Genomic DNA, 17,921 nt, shown 5'->3' on the forward strand with positions numbered 1-17,921 from the left:
TGCTTCCATATGGCCAAACGCTAAATTCTGATCTCTACTGTCAACAACTGGAGCGTTTGAAGGTAGCGACCAGAAACGGCCAGAATTGGCCAACAGGAGAGGTGTCATGTTCCACCAGGACAACGCTAGGCCACACACATCTACATTGACTCGCCGGAAACTTCGGGAGCTTGGTTGGGAAGTTTTAATGCATACGCCATACAGTCCGGACTTGGCACCAAGCAATTATCATCTTTTTCTTGCATTGCAAAATTTCTTTAATGATAAAAAATTGGGATCGACTACTAGAGTTTTTTGCAAATAGAGACCAGGACTTCTATGAGAGAGGCATTTTGAAGTTACCTTTAAAATGGCAACAAATCATACAACAAAACGGTGCATATTTGACCCAAATCGGACAATCCGAAGCATGTTAAAGTCCTGAAGTTCATATAAAAATAATGGATTTCTTTTTCCCCAAACTAATATTGCATATATCGGCGTCAATCTGACTGCAGAATAGAGAATAGATTACTCATGAAGTCATTTTTTTCCCCCTAACTATTACTTTAAGAGGAAGACAAAGTCACAATGCAAACAACACAAAATGCAACTTGTTATGTTATGAATTGTTTCGTATAGAAAATGTTTTTTCATTGAGGTGAGTTCTAGCTGAATGTTTACTTTAGATCGCAGTAGTAATAGTGTAGTAGTAGTTTACCTTATAATGTTTATCTGCTAAATAAACACACGATTTCGAAATGCACAAACAGAGTCACAGCTTAGTAGCTTGCACTGAACAGCATCAAGCGCTGAGTAGCTAAGCATTGAATTTCATACATCACTCAACTTGGTTGAATGTATGTTAGCTCTAAATACATTCACAAACTTCTAACATGTTAACGTAAATTGAAAAAGTGTTGTTTGGTTATGCGAAACTCTTGCACATAATATTAAAAGTTGATTTTACCTTTTTGCTTCTGCTGCGTATCAAATTGAAAGGTGATGTTTTAGCTAGTTGTAGGCACACAATTTGTATGGGCTGCGAATATAGTATATAATATATAATATATAATATAGCGAACCCCTTCAAAAGTGAGACTTTCAGATCGGCACAACCAGTGCCGTTTGCTTGCAGTGCAATTTGCTTGTGCTATAGATTATATTTTGTCTACGTAAGTGATCCTAGGTATAGTTTACGGCCAAAGGCGTAGCACCTACTGATCGTGCACCTCCCAGGCTATGACCACTCTCCGCATTTCTTTTTGACAACCGCTTTGTCACGCATATAGGGAACTTTCCCCGAGGAGTTGATCACATAAAAAAAACTAAAACTCGGTTCAACGAAGCGGAGCCAAAGAAAGTATTCTAACTTTGTGGTTTCCTATCGAAAACGCAAATATAAGTATGCATTCAGTTATCAACACTACACTTTCATTTGATTTATAAGAAAAAAGAACAAGGCAGAGTATACGATAAAAAAAAACAGCATAAACTTGTACTCTGTGCTAGCACAATAGTCCGATCTAATTTTCGTATATACGCGCTTCAAAGATTATAAATTAGTTTTATCTACTTAGGGGGATATGAAATTTGTATTCAAGTCCCAATATTCAATCTATTTCAATTCTTGAAGCCTTAAGAGATCCCAACACAAATGATGAATATCCCAACGGACAGACGCAAATTATGGGCTGCCTGATTACTTAGTTTTTCAATATTACAACCGACATGACAAATCTAATAGACGATAATCTTTGTCGGCAGCTTTGAAAAAAAATACCCATTTTGCGTTTGCCACAAATAATTAAAGCACCTATACATAATTATCTTATGTCAAAAATGAGTCCTATAAGTTTAACAACGTTTCTGTAATTTATAAGAATACCGTTATCATATATTTACATTAAATTCGACACAGAGCGAGGACAATCTTTAACTTATTTTGTGTAAGAACTAAACGTTTTTGTTTTAATTTTTTGTCTGCTTAATTTATCGTAAAGAACCTGCCCCCACATAAATAAACGCATTTATTTTATGACTCCTCCAGTACTTCGCATATATGTATTCACATCTTTATCGCATAGTAGAGAAAACAATAGATCTTTATTCTAAGAACACACACTTCACTGTTATTAGACTCATTTAACCTTGCGGTGTGGTCGCTTAGTGCAAAAAGAAGATACCTACACATACGCTACACATTGATAATCACACCACATATTGTCTATTTTGAAAATATGACTTTGAAACAACAAGTTATCCGGTATTATGACCACACCGGTTAAAGACGTGCCAGAGCACCAATATTATAGTCCGTGAAAAGAGCTTTTTGTTTGTTGAAATTAGTTTATCGTTAATCTTCATAAGAAAATATTTTAAAAAAACATTTTTTTTGCCTTCGAAAAGCAACTTTTTTGAAGTAATGAATGAATGCGTCGTGTGTGTCGCAATAAACACGAAAAACACTAAACGCGGCTTTTTAATGTACATTTGTCGTGAAGAGAAGGATATGTGCAGTTCCTGAATTTACTACAAGTATAAAATAAGAATTTTTATTTACCAATTCGTACGTGCATAACGAAATAGTTCAAAAAGCCCAATTCCATGCCTAAGTATTAATGGCGACAGCAATATGTACTTTAATTTGAAAATTCAAAATTCAACGTAGAACTTCAAGCAAAAATGTATTGCACGTTTTCGTAGGTTACTTTTAAACGTTACATGCAGTGGTAAGCTAATGACAACAACAAGCCGGTGTTTACATCGAGCAAAGATAAGCCGCTTCTTGCTTTAAATTACGTAATAAGAAAAATATTATATTGAAGTATGATCCGTCGTAATGGTTGACAACATAGAATATTCTTGAGATTATGTGCTGCATAAGCGACAGGTAGGCACAGATATGGCAAAAAAACCCCAAATGACATAGCGCAATGGAAACTTCTCTCTAGAACAAAGGACGTAACTTTCTCCTGCTTCTTTTAACGTATCTAACGCAACTAACTTTATTCCATTTCTACAAACTGTACCCGTGGGGGAGTTGTCATCGACATGTCAATACTTAACAATTTTTAAGATACAATAAAACAAAAAATATAACTCGACGACGAGAGGTATAAAAATAGTATTAATATCTTATCCCCGTTGGTGTTATCATTTGCCGTTATCTCTAGTCGGCATGATATAAATAGAATATTAGAGATCAACTGAAATCTCTACTTCAATATTTGAAAGAAGTCCTCATCCTTCACTGAAATCGCGTCCTTTTGAAACATTTATCTTACAGTACAACCTTCTATTCTATTAAAGTGATTCTTTCAAAAAGAATGCTTTTAAATGTTACAAAATGTGTGGGATTTGCTTGTTATGGCAAGCGAACATTAGTAAAACTTAGAATTATCTTTTCCAATAAAAACAGTTATTTACTACGCAATTTTTTCGAATGTTATTTTACTAATAACAAATACCTTTTTTTATTTTTTTTTCTTTGCTGTTTGCGATAATCTAGAACACATGACTTGCATACAGCCCACACTCCAAATGACACTGTTGATATGCCAGTGTTACTTATGATTTTGGAGCATTTTTCCAATATAGTTCAACTATCAAGTGCTTATCATATTTTCTCGCTGCCATTCACATTTTTCGTTTTTTTATAAGAAAAAAAATTTCCCTAATAATCTTAGGTCTCATTATGAACATTTTCTATTTGCTTGCACTAAGTTAGCGCAGATTTAATTAAACAGAGACGTTAATATTTTCGCGCTTACACAGGATCGTTATAAAAGAAGTATAATTACGATAAGAACTTATAAAGCAAAGAACAGTGCAGCAGAAAAATGTCTGATTGAATGAAAGGTTAAAAAACGAAAAGTATATGAAATAGAAGGTTGCAAAACCATCAAAAAGTATTTTTATCAGCTTTACATTTAGACACAAAAGCACTGAAAGCTTTGAATAAGGAACAAAAGATTTGTAAGCATGCGTCTATTTCCTCTGCACATATACATTTTAAAGGCATTTCCGTTAAGAACTATTAGAATAAACGAAAAGCAAAAAATCGATAGAATAACGATCTACCTCATTTTTGTTAGGCCTTAGAGAATTTCAGTATTCTACCACAAGAAAATTAAGTCGAAAAGATAGACAAAAAATCGTAAACATACTTTTCATAGTTAAATAACTCTGCTTTGTTCATAACAGAACGGACAAAGGAAATACAAATTTGACATATGATGCAAATTTAGGCAAATTAATCTTGTATTTATAATGGGTGTGGGGTATAAGTAGGGTGTATCTGACACACGTTATACGATAAGGTGGAAACCGCGCATGAGTGATACATCAATAGAACATACGTTCACTTAACTTTGCAACTACACTAAACAAACTAAAAAATATTTGACGTGAACTTGAGAACCGTACTGTCGCTTCTACATTGAGATACTAAATAAACGAACGACCTTGACTGCATTGACTTCAATATTTACCCCAATCAAGTCAAAATAAAATTTATAGATTTTTGAACATTACAAAAACTTATGCTGGGTGTTTTTAGTGCCCAGGTGTAATCGAAGCTGGAACAAAAAGCAATTTCAGAAATATTTTACAAGTACAAGACTCTTCCCTAGATGTTCAAAGCACCAGTTGCAGAGAGTTCAGAAACATGAATGAGCAACTGCTAGTTCACACTACACAATAATGTAAGAAATCAAATCTGCTTTCTCCGAAAAATTGGAACAAAAAAATTGAACTTTTCAATATATTTCCCGACTTTACATCGATAACAGCTACGGAAGAACTTTTTTAAACATGAAAATGGAAAATTTAGAGAGAGAGTAGGTTTTTATATATATTCTTAACAATAAATTATAAGTTATAGGAAAAATATCGATCTAAAATTGTACTCAAACATTCATCAAGGTCACCTTTTATCTCTGATAGTTATAAATTCTTGGAACGGTTTCAAAAAGTTTTTACAATTATTTGCTATAATATAATCTCTCCATGAACATGGTTTCTCGAAGTCAAATGAATGCATCAACGGAGGTCTCAATTTTCCGCAATTGTTTTATATACAAATCGCAAAACAGTCAAAAAAATTATGTAAAGACTTGCTCTGTTCTTGTTGTTGCCGTTGTAGTTTTCATTCAAATTTATTTCGTCCGTATTTGTTTATATTTCTCGTAATCGTCTCGTTGTTGTTTATGCTGTTTATTGTTTTTAAACAAAATGATTAATTGCGTGCATTGTTTATAGCTTTTCTACATAAGTGCGAAATTTAATAAGTTAACCGTTAATAGTTAGTGATTTAACAAAAACTTTTTAACGACATTCTCTTACTCTTATATTACATAAAAACGTCACACCAAAAACGGATTCAATATTTAATTTTCCTATAAACACAAAACATTTAAAAACAACAAACACTTTATCAGATCATTTGGTGACGATAGTATGAGACTGCAACGGTCGCTTTTGTTTACATGGGATAGTGTGTTGTCTTACTTTCCGAGATTGTATATTTAATTTTGTTTATTACTACCAGATTCTTAAGACATCAACCAATCAATACATATACTTGCGTCGAAAGTTAAATGAATTGATTGAAAAATTTTTCAAATCATTTGAAGTATTTCGCAAGTTGTTGAAATCTGTCTATATAAAGACATCTAAAATGCATTCCAATGGATATTAGATAATGCTAGAATGGTAATTTCGACAGCATGACATATTGATATCTGCAAGGAAAACGACCTGAAACTTCCTTCCCCCGCGTAGCTATTAGGTATTCAAAATTTTTTTTCATTTCTTGCACCAAATCAAAATGTGAATCCTCTTCTAAGACCTTGGTTGTGACATTTTTATTAAAGTTGTTTAATCCATGGAAGTTATGTTTCAATAAATTTCCCGACTAAAAGTTCTACTTTGTATTTGACCAGAAAAAAGGAGAAGCAAGAAGGTGATATTATACACATATATGGACGAAAAACTGTAGGCTTTCGATAAGGCTGTCTTAGTCCCTATTCATACTTAAAAAATTAGATTCCGAATCTTTAACGCCCATCAACTTTACCCTAAAAAAGATAGAAAGAAGAAGAAAAGGTACTAAAAGAGGGTCTTTATAAATGTTATGCTTTTCGAGTAACAAGCAAAAAATACGGTAAACAAAAGCGCTCATAGTTTCTGTTTCATAGGCTTGTGAGCCTTGCACGCGCATCCGTTGATCGGTTTGCGTCATTTTAAAATTCTTTATAAACGATATGTTCATTTTCGCTAAGGAGAGAATATTTATCGCAGATACTACACTGCTGGGCTGACGGACAGATAGACGGGCGAACAGACAGATTTGGTTAGGTGCATTCCAAATTTTTCCAACATTTTTTTTACTTTAAGCTAGTACAAAGTAGAGAAAAAATTAAATTTTGATATGAATATTGAGTAGGCAAGTGAACTCTTTCAATATTTGCATAGGTGCTACGGCATCGCCAATAGAAGATATATTCAAATTTTTGTAGGCTTATCTGTTGTAGTTTTGAAGGACAAAGGTATTCTCAGCTTGCGTAGCAGTGAACCATTTTCAATACACATCTGTATGCGAAAACTTCTAATGTTTCTGCCAATTTTGAAGTCGATAGCTCCAATGTTGCGGCCATAAGAATATACGCAACAAGCATTACACTGACGAACAGACGTACATAATTAAATCGACTAAGAATTTGGTAATGATCAATGGTACACGTACATTGGGGGGAAGCTTACTTCTTGACGGAACGAATGCATCCCATCCATCGGTGATGGGCATAAAACGAAAATAAAAATCTCTAGTCTTCAGTGTATCTGACTAATCCAGGCAAACTACTAAATACCTCCTTATTATGGGCGTATGTGTTAGCCAATCAGTCTCTAAATACCCAGTTTAGATAGACGTTCGTTTCTGCGAAGTATTTTCACTTTTCTTTAGATGCGGACGTGTTTATTAACTGATGGCACTCATCTTTACAGTAAAATTTCTAGCTTCCCGGTGTATATTTGTCGCAAATTTTGGATAAATTAAATTATGATTTGTATCCGTCACCAGGGAACGAATGTACTCGGAATACACTCGGAAATAGCCGCTACCAAGGCGTAAAATTTTAAATTTGTTTCGTACAGTGTAAGCGAAAAGTGACTTGAAGGCAAAAACTAGGTGATGTTTTTAGCGTTAGTGGTATCTAAGAAAGTGCTGACACGCGCATTTTCAATAAAGTGTTTGCAATTCCAATGCATTGCTTTGAGGTGATATGGGTCAATTTTTTTATGTCACATGAATATAATATTCTCGGTCGGTGTTGAGTTGTTGAGGAAATGATTACGAGCGATTGAAACAAAATTTAAATGTTGAATTGCGCTCATAAAAGGAGGAATATGCCTAGGAACGCAATATCTTGAATTTTTGCGATTGTGAACATTCCGGCAGCAGACCAAAGGTCGGTCAGGGACACGTACAACATTGCTAAATAAACTTGGAATCTGACGCTGAGTACTTACGCTTGAAATTTTTACGCGTTTTGTTAAAGCGAAACAACAATTCCGCTATATATCTGTAATCTGTGACGAAGACGGCAGACATAGAAGATAATTAAAAACGTCTGGTGGTGGTGGTATCTCTTACTAAGCACATCACCTATAAAGCGGAAATTACTCTTGGTTTAATTATCCCTTCGTGGTTTATAGCAGAGGATTATTGGTATCAAATAAATGATAAGTTCACCCAAAGTGTGAACAAGAAAAAGGACATAAGAATATTGTTGATTTATTTAGCACTCCCTATGTTAACCAACCCAACATATTAGTGAAATAACTACTACGAAATAAATGTGATATTTGTGGCATTCCACATGCTGGCCGATATCAACTGCGTCCGATTTTTAATGACAGTACTAGGCCAACATAATCCGAACATTGACGAAATAGTTATTTCGACATATGGTAGCGAAAATGCATTAAATATTATGTAACCAAATTTACTGAATTTTAGCTGCCAATTTATGTTTAGTGAAGAGTTTTAAAGATTGTAGGCGGAACAATAATATATTTTTATACTTCATCCATTCGTAGTGAATTTAAAGCCTGTCGCCTCTCGTTACTTCCCTTTTCGCAGGCGCAAACACATAGACCGGGTAAGTAAACCATCGTTTTTTGTAACCACGCAATTTGCAATTTTACCAAAATAAATTAACACTCAAAGCCAGTTAGTAATGTACATACATTTTCGTATGTAATCATCATCATGCTCTACACATACTTCGATTTTGCCATTCATTGGAAAACTTGTAACTGTGTATTCTTCTATTTGCAATTTTATCCGTAATTTATATAAACGTTGTTTCGCCTTCACACGTAGAGCAACGGCAAAACGTGTGAGCGATAGACGATTGTTTATTCTAAGTTTATTGGACGCTTGGCAAAAGTATTTGTACCGTATAATTATGAAAAATTATTCAGTTTTGTTGACAAGAACTTGTCTAAAATATTTTATTAACATTTAAAAAAAATAACATAATTCTTATACTTTCGTAGGTTTAGCAAGCATGATAACTGGTTTTTTATTAAATTTTAAGGAATTTTCAATTTTTACATGCATTTGCTTACTTACACTGTCGTAACGCGACTTAGCACAATGTAGTTAATATTCGAAGCGCTTTTATAACTTTCATAACTCTACTTAACGAGTTGAACACACTTTTAATTATTATTATTATATTAAGAAGAGAACTAGTTGCCATTGTAAAGCCCTTCTTTGTGCTTCGTCGGCATGTTCGTCGTGTACCCACACTTTGATAACTGGTAAAATTTTTTTAATCAACTTGCAATATTTGTGTAGAGACATAGCTATCCGAAACCGCACACATAGCATGCATGTTAATGATACGTTAAGCACGCAATGGAAACGGTAAAGTGAATACTTTACTCAGTACACTCGCTTGATGATATGTATGTTTTTAATGAATTACATATCGAGTTAGGTTTGCAGCAGCAGGCAAATGTACATGCATACGTATGTGTACATTACACATTTATGCAGGCTATACCGTATAAAGCAATACTATTTCTAGAGATAAATGTTTACCTAATATGCGTGCAAACATACGCAAACACGCATTTAGGCACTCTTGTACGCATATTCATCTATAAATAAACGAAAAAAGACAGAAAATCGCCTAAAGTTACAACACACTTCATAAATTCTCATTACATTTTTGTCACGATTCTGTCGGTGTTGGTAAATATTCTATGCATAGATAATTTGAAAAAAAATTTATAATATTTATGAGTATGTATTATGTGTATATCATTTGTAGATATTACGTTTATTACACAAACGCTTACCTTAGAGCTTATTATGAGAAAGGTATTTATTTACCTGTATCAGCGTATTTTCAATGAATACAAACAACTTCATAAACAAAAAAAAATTTGTCTTTCCTTTTTTTCTTTACATATTTAGCCCGGAAGCTTTAACCGTTAACTTTGCTTTAAATTTAACTATATTACTGCTCTATGGTAACGTTATAAGAGGAGAAAAATCCATTTCAACATATTAAAAACCAGGTGAAAATTATACTGCGCATGAAAAGAAGTCTTTATATGCGCCATAAGCTATTTCGAAAATTAATGAAATTTCCGTTAAATTACGCTCGTTATGTTCCTTTGTTTTGATCTTTTGTAAATATACAAAATATATCTGTAGATATACTATTTCTATACAGATCTAAGATTGTACTTTAACGAAAAAGAAAACAGAAAACAATTAATATACGATATTTGAAACTTGAAACTTTAACGAAAGTGCAGAAGTAATAACAGTAATTGTTTTAATAGTTATGAACGAACCTCGATTGATTGAATTTTGGACTTTTCCAAAGTACTTTGAAATTTCTTAATACTCCAAGCAAGCTATTGAAGTCATAACCTAGATGAGGAAAATATATTAGAAGTGTGGGTCAATCGTAAACATGAATGTTAACTATGGACAATTTTACATAATATTCAACTTGAATTCATGGTACTGAAAGGGATATTTTGCATCCTATATCCTTCGGTGGGGGATATAATAATATTAACTCACTCAATGTCGATGATAGTTTTGAATGTAAGAAATTATATCTGCAGGCAGTGGTTGTGGATTTTTTCGCTCGACAAAAAGTAAACGCTTGTTAAACCTAGCTCATTGTCCAAACATACAAAATCTTCTTTTTAATTTGTACTACTAGGGAATACATATTCAAATATAAAAAAAAAAAAATAAAAATTTTCCAATAGACAAAAAATTAAATAACTTCAACAACTTCAAAAGCATCAAGGCGTCAGCAATATTAGGTTTTATTCATACGAGCAAGGATACAAGGAAGAAAACAGCATATCATTAAAAATTAATATTCGTAATAATAACGTTTAAACATTTTGACACATTTTGCATAATTTTGCTTATATAGGAAATAGCGATCTTATTCCATTTCTCTTATAGTCTGCTTTTCAGATCTTGGACGGAAGAGATTTAGCTTTATCGTATACTGGAATAATCTTTCGTTTGTTGTTTTTTTGCATTTTAATATGTATTCCCTAGTAGTATGAAATAGTAAAAAAAATTTCATGGTTGGACTAGATTTAACAAACAGTAAAAATGTCCAAAAGGCAATAAAGGCCAATTCTGAGGTGGCTGAGAGTTAGTGGTAATTTATAAGTGAAATCGTTTCCATCTTCAATTTTACAAATAATACATCAATTTTCTTCTATTTCATTCGAATCCGAACAGTTCCGCTATTCTAATATCCTAAACCATTTGGACATGGTCCCACTGACTTCCCAAATCAAAATCCAAATTCTCCGTGTCTGAGCTTTCATTCATTGTCTGTAACTATTTTGATCTCAGTAAAATCTCCAATGTTTGGGATATGATGAGGCAAAGTCACCATTAGCCTCTGAACGTGTTTGGTGTGCTTCGGCAGAAGATTTCTTCAAATGAACTGCAAAAGTAATAAATTTTAAAAAGGAAGAATTTGGAGCGCGTCATGATTACCGTACGCTGAATAAACCAATAATATTAAACGGAAAACTGTTATTGTATGTAGGCGAAGGTCTAAACCGTCGGATCCACCCGTTACTTACACTGTTATTTCCCATTTCTTTATCATATTTACCTGTAGAACCCGTTGATAAAAATTTTTGTAAACACCTAATATAATAAAAATGTAAAAAAAATAAAGAAAAACAAGCGAAAAAGAAGAAACCATGTGCACACCAAGCTCTCCCTAGACCACCGTAATAGTAACACCAAATGCAGATCCAGCTTTACTTATAGACGGCTCAAAGTGCAGATTAAAATAAACCTTTGGTCAAACAATAATCCTATATCAATAAATGATTCCATATTTTCCAATTTGTATGAATTAATGAAATTTTCCGAGCACCATATATCGAAGCTGTGATCCATTCGAATGAAATGAGAGTGCGATGTCATATTAAATTTCATATTATAGCCGAACCCTAGGGGAGGTCATCGATGTACAGGATAAGTAGCAAAAGACACCTGACTTCCCGGGAAATTCATCACATGTGACGGAGTTGGAAAAAACTCTGAGTGACCTATTATCAAGACAAGAACGCATCCAATTCCATAATAAGGAAAGCCCATGACCTAGCGTTTAAAGATCAAAAATTTATGGCTAACTAATAAAAAGCTTTACTGAAATCTGTGTATATGATATCAGTCTGAGAGCCACTAGAAAAAGGCTTGAATATATGACAAGTAAACTAACAAGTTCCTTTCAAGAATCCATGCCGACATGGAGAAATAGAAGACTTGATAGGAAAATCTAATTGTTGTCGGATAACAATTCGTTCAAACTACTTAAATAAAACGCTCTACTTGGCAATGCTTCTACAGTTCTCGACAAGATGACTACTTTCACTTTTGTGAATTGAAATAGGAAAGCTAGTCTTCCAACACAAAACTGCTATCTTTAGAGAAAGTGTAAATATCTTTGCCTTAACACCACATGGTTCGTCAGCGCATGATTTCAGTATAAATGATGGAGTGCCATCATTTCCCTGGCACATAATTATATTTCAACGACATTAAAGCTTGCAATATATCACTTTCCGAAGTGATCAAATTCGGAATGATTGATTTGATATGAGTAATTATTTGATTCATCGTCCGTCATCAGCATTAGAAAAGTACGGTCGGAAACATTCGGCAAAGAGATTTACGTTTTCTAGAGCACCACAGGAGTCAAAGCTAATAAACGACATCGATCAGGGATATATAAAGATAGTTCTTTTGATATCTTTGTAAAATTTTTTAGGATTAGTAAGAAGTGAAAATTTTATCTGCAATAACTTTGCTAGTTGAGGTTGCTAAGTTTATACCTTGTAGCCGAATTAGTTGTTTAATGACTTTTCACATATTTTTTGAAAAGTTTTTCTTATTTTTACGGTATTTCACTGTTTCGTTAAGTCATGGCGGGCAAGTGGTTCGAATTTGTTTAATGGAAGCGGACGTGGGTATAGCTATGCTCAATACGCTATAAAATGTAAAAATTATAAACATTAGAAAGAAGTAACAAGTACCACATTTTGTCTTGTTGCTTTTGAACTCCGACAAATGTACACACATCAGGGAACTTTTGTAAATTTCTTTCAAAATGGTTACTAAATTTTTAGAAATTATTACAATTAAATCTATTTACTGTGTCTGGCGTTATTTTTATTATACCCACAAGTGCAGGTTGGTGGAATATTCATTCTTCATAATGTTTGCAACACTCAAAAGGAAACTTCTGATTTAGCTACGTCCGTTCGTCTGTGGAGAGCATATATTCTTGGCACTCTCCTGGTCGCAAGAGCGCAAATATCTGCTTCTAATTTGGCTGCAATACTGGTTGGTAGTGAAAATGAGTCAAATTAATTAAAGCGCAAGCCCACAATAAAGCGCAAACTAAACGAACCTCTGCTTCTCTAAATAAAACTGTATGGATTTTGCAATGGATATATGCAACAGATCATACAAAAATATTTATTTTTAGTTTAAGTGAAATAAAAGGCGAAAAAAAAATTAATTCCAGTCACCTTTATGTAAGTAAACCTAAGCATACGGCATGATATAATGAATTGTAGTGGATATACAAGATTCAGCCCGAGCCGAAGATACCGTCCTTACTTGTTCAACATTAATGAGTTGTTCAAATAATCCAACCATACTGACAATCGAAACAATACTTTACGCTATTGTCGTGCTCCTAATTGTACATGGTAAGTACCGTCGTCAGTGGAGGCAAACCATAAAGTTTGTCTATTTCCTGTTGAGAGATTTTGTAGTAAATAATGAATTACTAAATTTTTATTGATTTTATTAATAACAGCAATTATAATTTAAAAAACCGAACCTATGCTACCAATGGCGTGAAATGGTTAAGCTATTTTCATCAAGTACTTAGAAATTAAAGTTCAAATCAAATGAAAAATATACATGTTCTTCTATATATTTATTAAAACGTTCTTAATAATGTTCTTAAGCCGGTGCTAGTACAATGTTCACTATAGGTAAAGGGTATCGAAAATCGCTCCTATATGTTCGTACATAAATGTCTTCAATATAAACGAAGATTTTAAATTAGCGCTAATTATCGTGTTAAATTTAGCGGTTCCTTTTTAAAATTCATTTTTGCTTCATTCAACTAATTAATTAACAAACTAAAAATTCTCAAATCTTACAAAACTTTCACGTGATTTTAAAATTCCAAAGTACACGATAAAATAAAAACAAAAAAATTGAAAACGCTCAGATAAAAACAAAATAAAAAAAAACATGAAAAAATATGTTTTATAGATAGATACGCTCTATAATATAATGAAAGCAAATAATAAATTAATTGAAATTCCGCCTAAAAAGTTGAAATTTTGCAAAAAAGCCATATTATATAAAAACATGTGCAATACACATAAACACTTCGACAAAATATTTGTATAGGATATATAAGGCAAGTTTTTTTATGTTCATTATTGTTAAAACTATTTTTTTTTTTTTCTCTGAAATGAAAAATCGTAAGAGGAATAAACCACAGCGTTGCTAAAAGCAGTCAACAAATTGTAATTACGTTAAAGTATTGTTTATACTATTGTCAAACTTATTAAGTTAAAAATATCTCATGTGAACTTAATGCTTGTGTTAATATCCGCGAATTGCGGTTGAAAAAATAGAAGGGATTTTGAAATAAAACAAAGTTTTTATTTTTATGCCGATCTCCGAGGGATGGGGGGTACACTCAATTCATGTCAAAACGTTTGCAACGCCCAGAAGGCCATTTCACAGACTCCACAGAATATATATTCCGAATTCTGAATCGATTTAAGCATATGCGTCTGTCCGTCTGTATAATGTTTATTCCAAACATCCTCCTGGCCGCAAAAGTGAAGCTATTCTCTTCAATTTTGGCACATATTGGAAGATCTTTTACGCAGGTTAGTACTGAAAATGGGCCAAAACAGCCGAAGGACACATTTACAGTAATACGTAAAGTGAGAGCATCTCAATACCTTTATAAGGCGCAGAAACAGGCTTCAAAACCCCATAAAAAAAGAATTCTTGGCCGGTTTCAAATTTGGAATGCCCCTAATCATCAGTGCTAAACATTCTCCTCTTAGGGAAAATAAAGACATCGCCTACAAATTTGCAAAAGAATTTCGAAATGAGTTAAACTTTTCGAAGGATACACTTATGACGACCAGACTATTTAGCATCATCGATGTTTGTACGACCGCGTTTAATTTCAGCAAGGCCTCAAATTTCGTAGCTCGTTTGAAAGGTATTTTCATATAGATTGAGTTGTCTACAAAAATATTTTATGCCTTTTGATATTGACGGAGTTGGCTTCCAAATTCAACCATATTTTATTTCTAAATATTGAACAGAACCCTGCTAGGCTGTTTACAGAGCACTGTTAAAGGAATTGGTAGGCGTTTTTGAAATTTAAATTCAAATTTATCTTCACCCCCTTGAATTTTCATCTGTATCGTTTAAAAAAGTCTGTCAGCAGTGATACCGTATTTGCGGCAGAGAGGAGACTTATTGAAGCTTGCAAAGCTTTCCTTACCAGTCCGATGACCTTAGTTTAAAAAATCAAAACGTTATATGTGAGCCATGACTTTCCTATACTACAGCGACTACGAGATATTGATATTTTTAATTTAGAGAGCTTTTTAAATTTCCTATCAAATTTTTCTATATTATTATTAACACAGCAATATCAAGTTTAAATCTGGCATTAATCGCATAAAAAGAAGAGGCTGTCATCTTGAAAGTTGTAGGGAAATATAAACCAAAGTACGTAGCATACAGAAGCTAAAGGATCATCAGTCAAACATGGTTAGAATGTAACACATTTGCTTTTTGTCTGGCCTCATTTGTCATGCATTTCTTTTATAATCTAAGAATCGTTTTTTCTTCTTTTTTTGTCTCTTTTTATATATTTATACATGAATTATTATTTTCAACTTTTTAATTTATTTTTAAACTTACTTTGTTATTATTCTTCTTCTTTTTTTCTTCCTTTTTATTCTATACCAGTTTTAAAACAATTAGTATGAGATTTTCTATTAAGATGCTCTTGATTCGACTGTAATTTTCTTTAGTTGAATTTCATGTCTAAATGGGTAAAATAAAATAAAAATAAAAAATAAAGAAAAAGAATGAACGAAAATATAAAGATTTTGTTTTAATGAAATTCATTTTTTTTTTTTAACTTTCACTTCGGAAGTTTTTTTTGCGTTTTCTACTTCTTTTTTTTAAATGAAAAAATCTTAGTTCTCTCTTAAAATAGAATAATAAAACTTGGAAATGGTTTCTCCTTAATTTTGGTCGCATTTATTAAACTTAATTATAAGCTGCGCTTTTCAGTCCAACATACAGTCAATAGGTTCTAACAATGTAGGCTTATGTTTATAATCTACAATGAACTTTATGGTAACAAAAGTGCCATTTTATACTGATGTAATGCTATTGCACGGGTGATTATGCTATAGCTGTCATTAAACCCACGGGAGCTTTTTGTGTTGGCACTTTGCTCTTACTCTGTTTGATTGATGTCTGCTCAAGATGTAAATCTTTTTTGCGTATAGTAAAAATTTTTTTAATTATATGTTGTACACACATTGATGTGCGCATCTGGTGTTATTTATTAAATCTCTTTATATTCTGTTTATACGTATTAGTTAAAATATTACTTTGTTATTTATTACACGTTATCGTATTTTTGTTTATGTTTTTTAATTTTTAATAATTTGCTTTACTTTCGTTTCCCATTATAGCAATCATTGTTAGCTGGACGCATACCAGTATCATCGATGACGGGCCCAATTAAACGTGGCCTGCTGTGGCAACAACGTGATCGTTTATTTTCTCGTTGGAAAGAAAGGTAGGCTTGTTTTAAGTCTATATAAATACATTTGCAATAAGAAGTTAAGACGTATGAGAGTTATTATTTTAATGCTTTTTTTAATATATATAATTAAACTAATTGAGAAAACTTTATTAAACAACACTTGCACTTAAGTGTGGATTTACAGTATAGGCATCATATATGCACTCTTTGAAAGATCATAAAAATTGAGGTCAGTTGATATGATATATAAAAATCACGAAAGAAAGCAAGTTACGTAAATTAAAAAGCTTGGAAGTTAAGATGAAAAGCATGAAGGAAATATTGGGATACATTTATGATAATCATTATTATCACATAGGGTAGGTTTATATACAGGATACGTATATTAAGTCGAAAATTAAGAAAGGAAGGTAGGAAAATGTTAGGTTATAGACTCATGACTTCGTACGAATGCGTACATTTTATGAATTCTTTGGTACTTATATCTACGCGATAAAAAATATGGTTTGCTTTTCATAATGAAAATATTCTTGAAAGTAATAAATAATGAATGTAATCTATAGTAGAGACTGGGCATTTGTCTTATTATTGTGAAAAATTGCTTTAACATTTCTAGTCTAAATGAGTAGCTTGAGAACTATGAACTGAATCTATAAAATTCATATCTGAACAACGTATACTAATGAAAATGAAAAATGTATACGAATGAAATGAACGTTTTAGTCCGTACCTATTAGAAATAAAAAGTATCTGCGAAAGAAAATCGCACTCAAGGGACACGCTCGTAGAGAAGTAGTTTTTCTTTAAAAGCTATCAATGAAGAGTTCCGCAAACCGATAATTCTTCTTACTCATGAAAATAAGACATAAAATTAAAGCAATTGTTTAACGCAAAACAATATTCAATAAATTAATTGGTCTTTCATGAATGAATTCAGAACAAAAGTTCACAACTTAGTTCTTAAAAGGTAATATTGCCTTTTTAGCGATTAGAAAAATGAAATTGAAAAAAATATAAGTTTGAATAAAAATTCTCGGCTGAATTTTCGTTAAAATGCTTCGAGAAGTAATAGCACAAGCAATAATACAAAAACAGGTTTTAAAAAGAGTTCTAAGAACCACTTCACATTAAAAACCAAGTAAAATAAGAAAATTAAAATCACATTTTTCTTAAAAAAACAAAAAATAAGCAAAAATATTATAGTGGGCCACGGCCCAGCATCCTTTATTCTGCAACATCCTTGAATTGTTCATATAAGGATTTTGCGAAATAATTGCGTCGTACGGAAGGTGAACAAAAAAGTGGTACGATCTCAACCATTTTCAATAGCGTTTGTCCTTAAACTAAAAAAAGTCAGTGTAAATTGAACAAGTAAACATGACGGACAGACAAGCTTATAATCATTTTGTGATCGACATAAAATTTATGTCTGAGTGCCGCATATAAGTGGTGCAGAATACAATGATCATATTTCGACTCTCGATAATATTCGATATGCATAGTTGATTTTTCACA

General features: G+C 32.5%; 1 protein-coding gene across 16 annotated transcripts in view; it reads left to right on the top strand.

The window, feature by feature from the left end:
• The window catches only part of LOC119641906, a 91,036-nt gene that overhangs the window by 43,786 nt on the left and 29,329 nt on the right, over window positions 1-17,921 (top strand). For all 16 annotated transcript variants that reach the window (XM_038040811.1, XM_038040807.1, XM_038040809.1 and 13 more), the window contains one exon: window positions 16,333-16,439. In XM_038040811.1, coding sequence (XP_037896739.1) covers window positions 16,333-16,439 — 107 coding nt within the window. The remainder of the gene's footprint in view (window positions 1-16,332; window positions 16,440-17,921) is intronic.

Source organism: Glossina fuscipes, unplaced genomic scaffold, assembly GCF_014805625.2.
Source record: "Glossina fuscipes isolate IAEA_lab_2018 unplaced genomic scaffold, Yale_Gfus_2 188, whole genome shotgun sequence".
In the NCBI taxonomy this organism is placed as follows: Eukaryota; Metazoa; Arthropoda; class Insecta; order Diptera; family Glossinidae; genus Glossina; species Glossina fuscipes.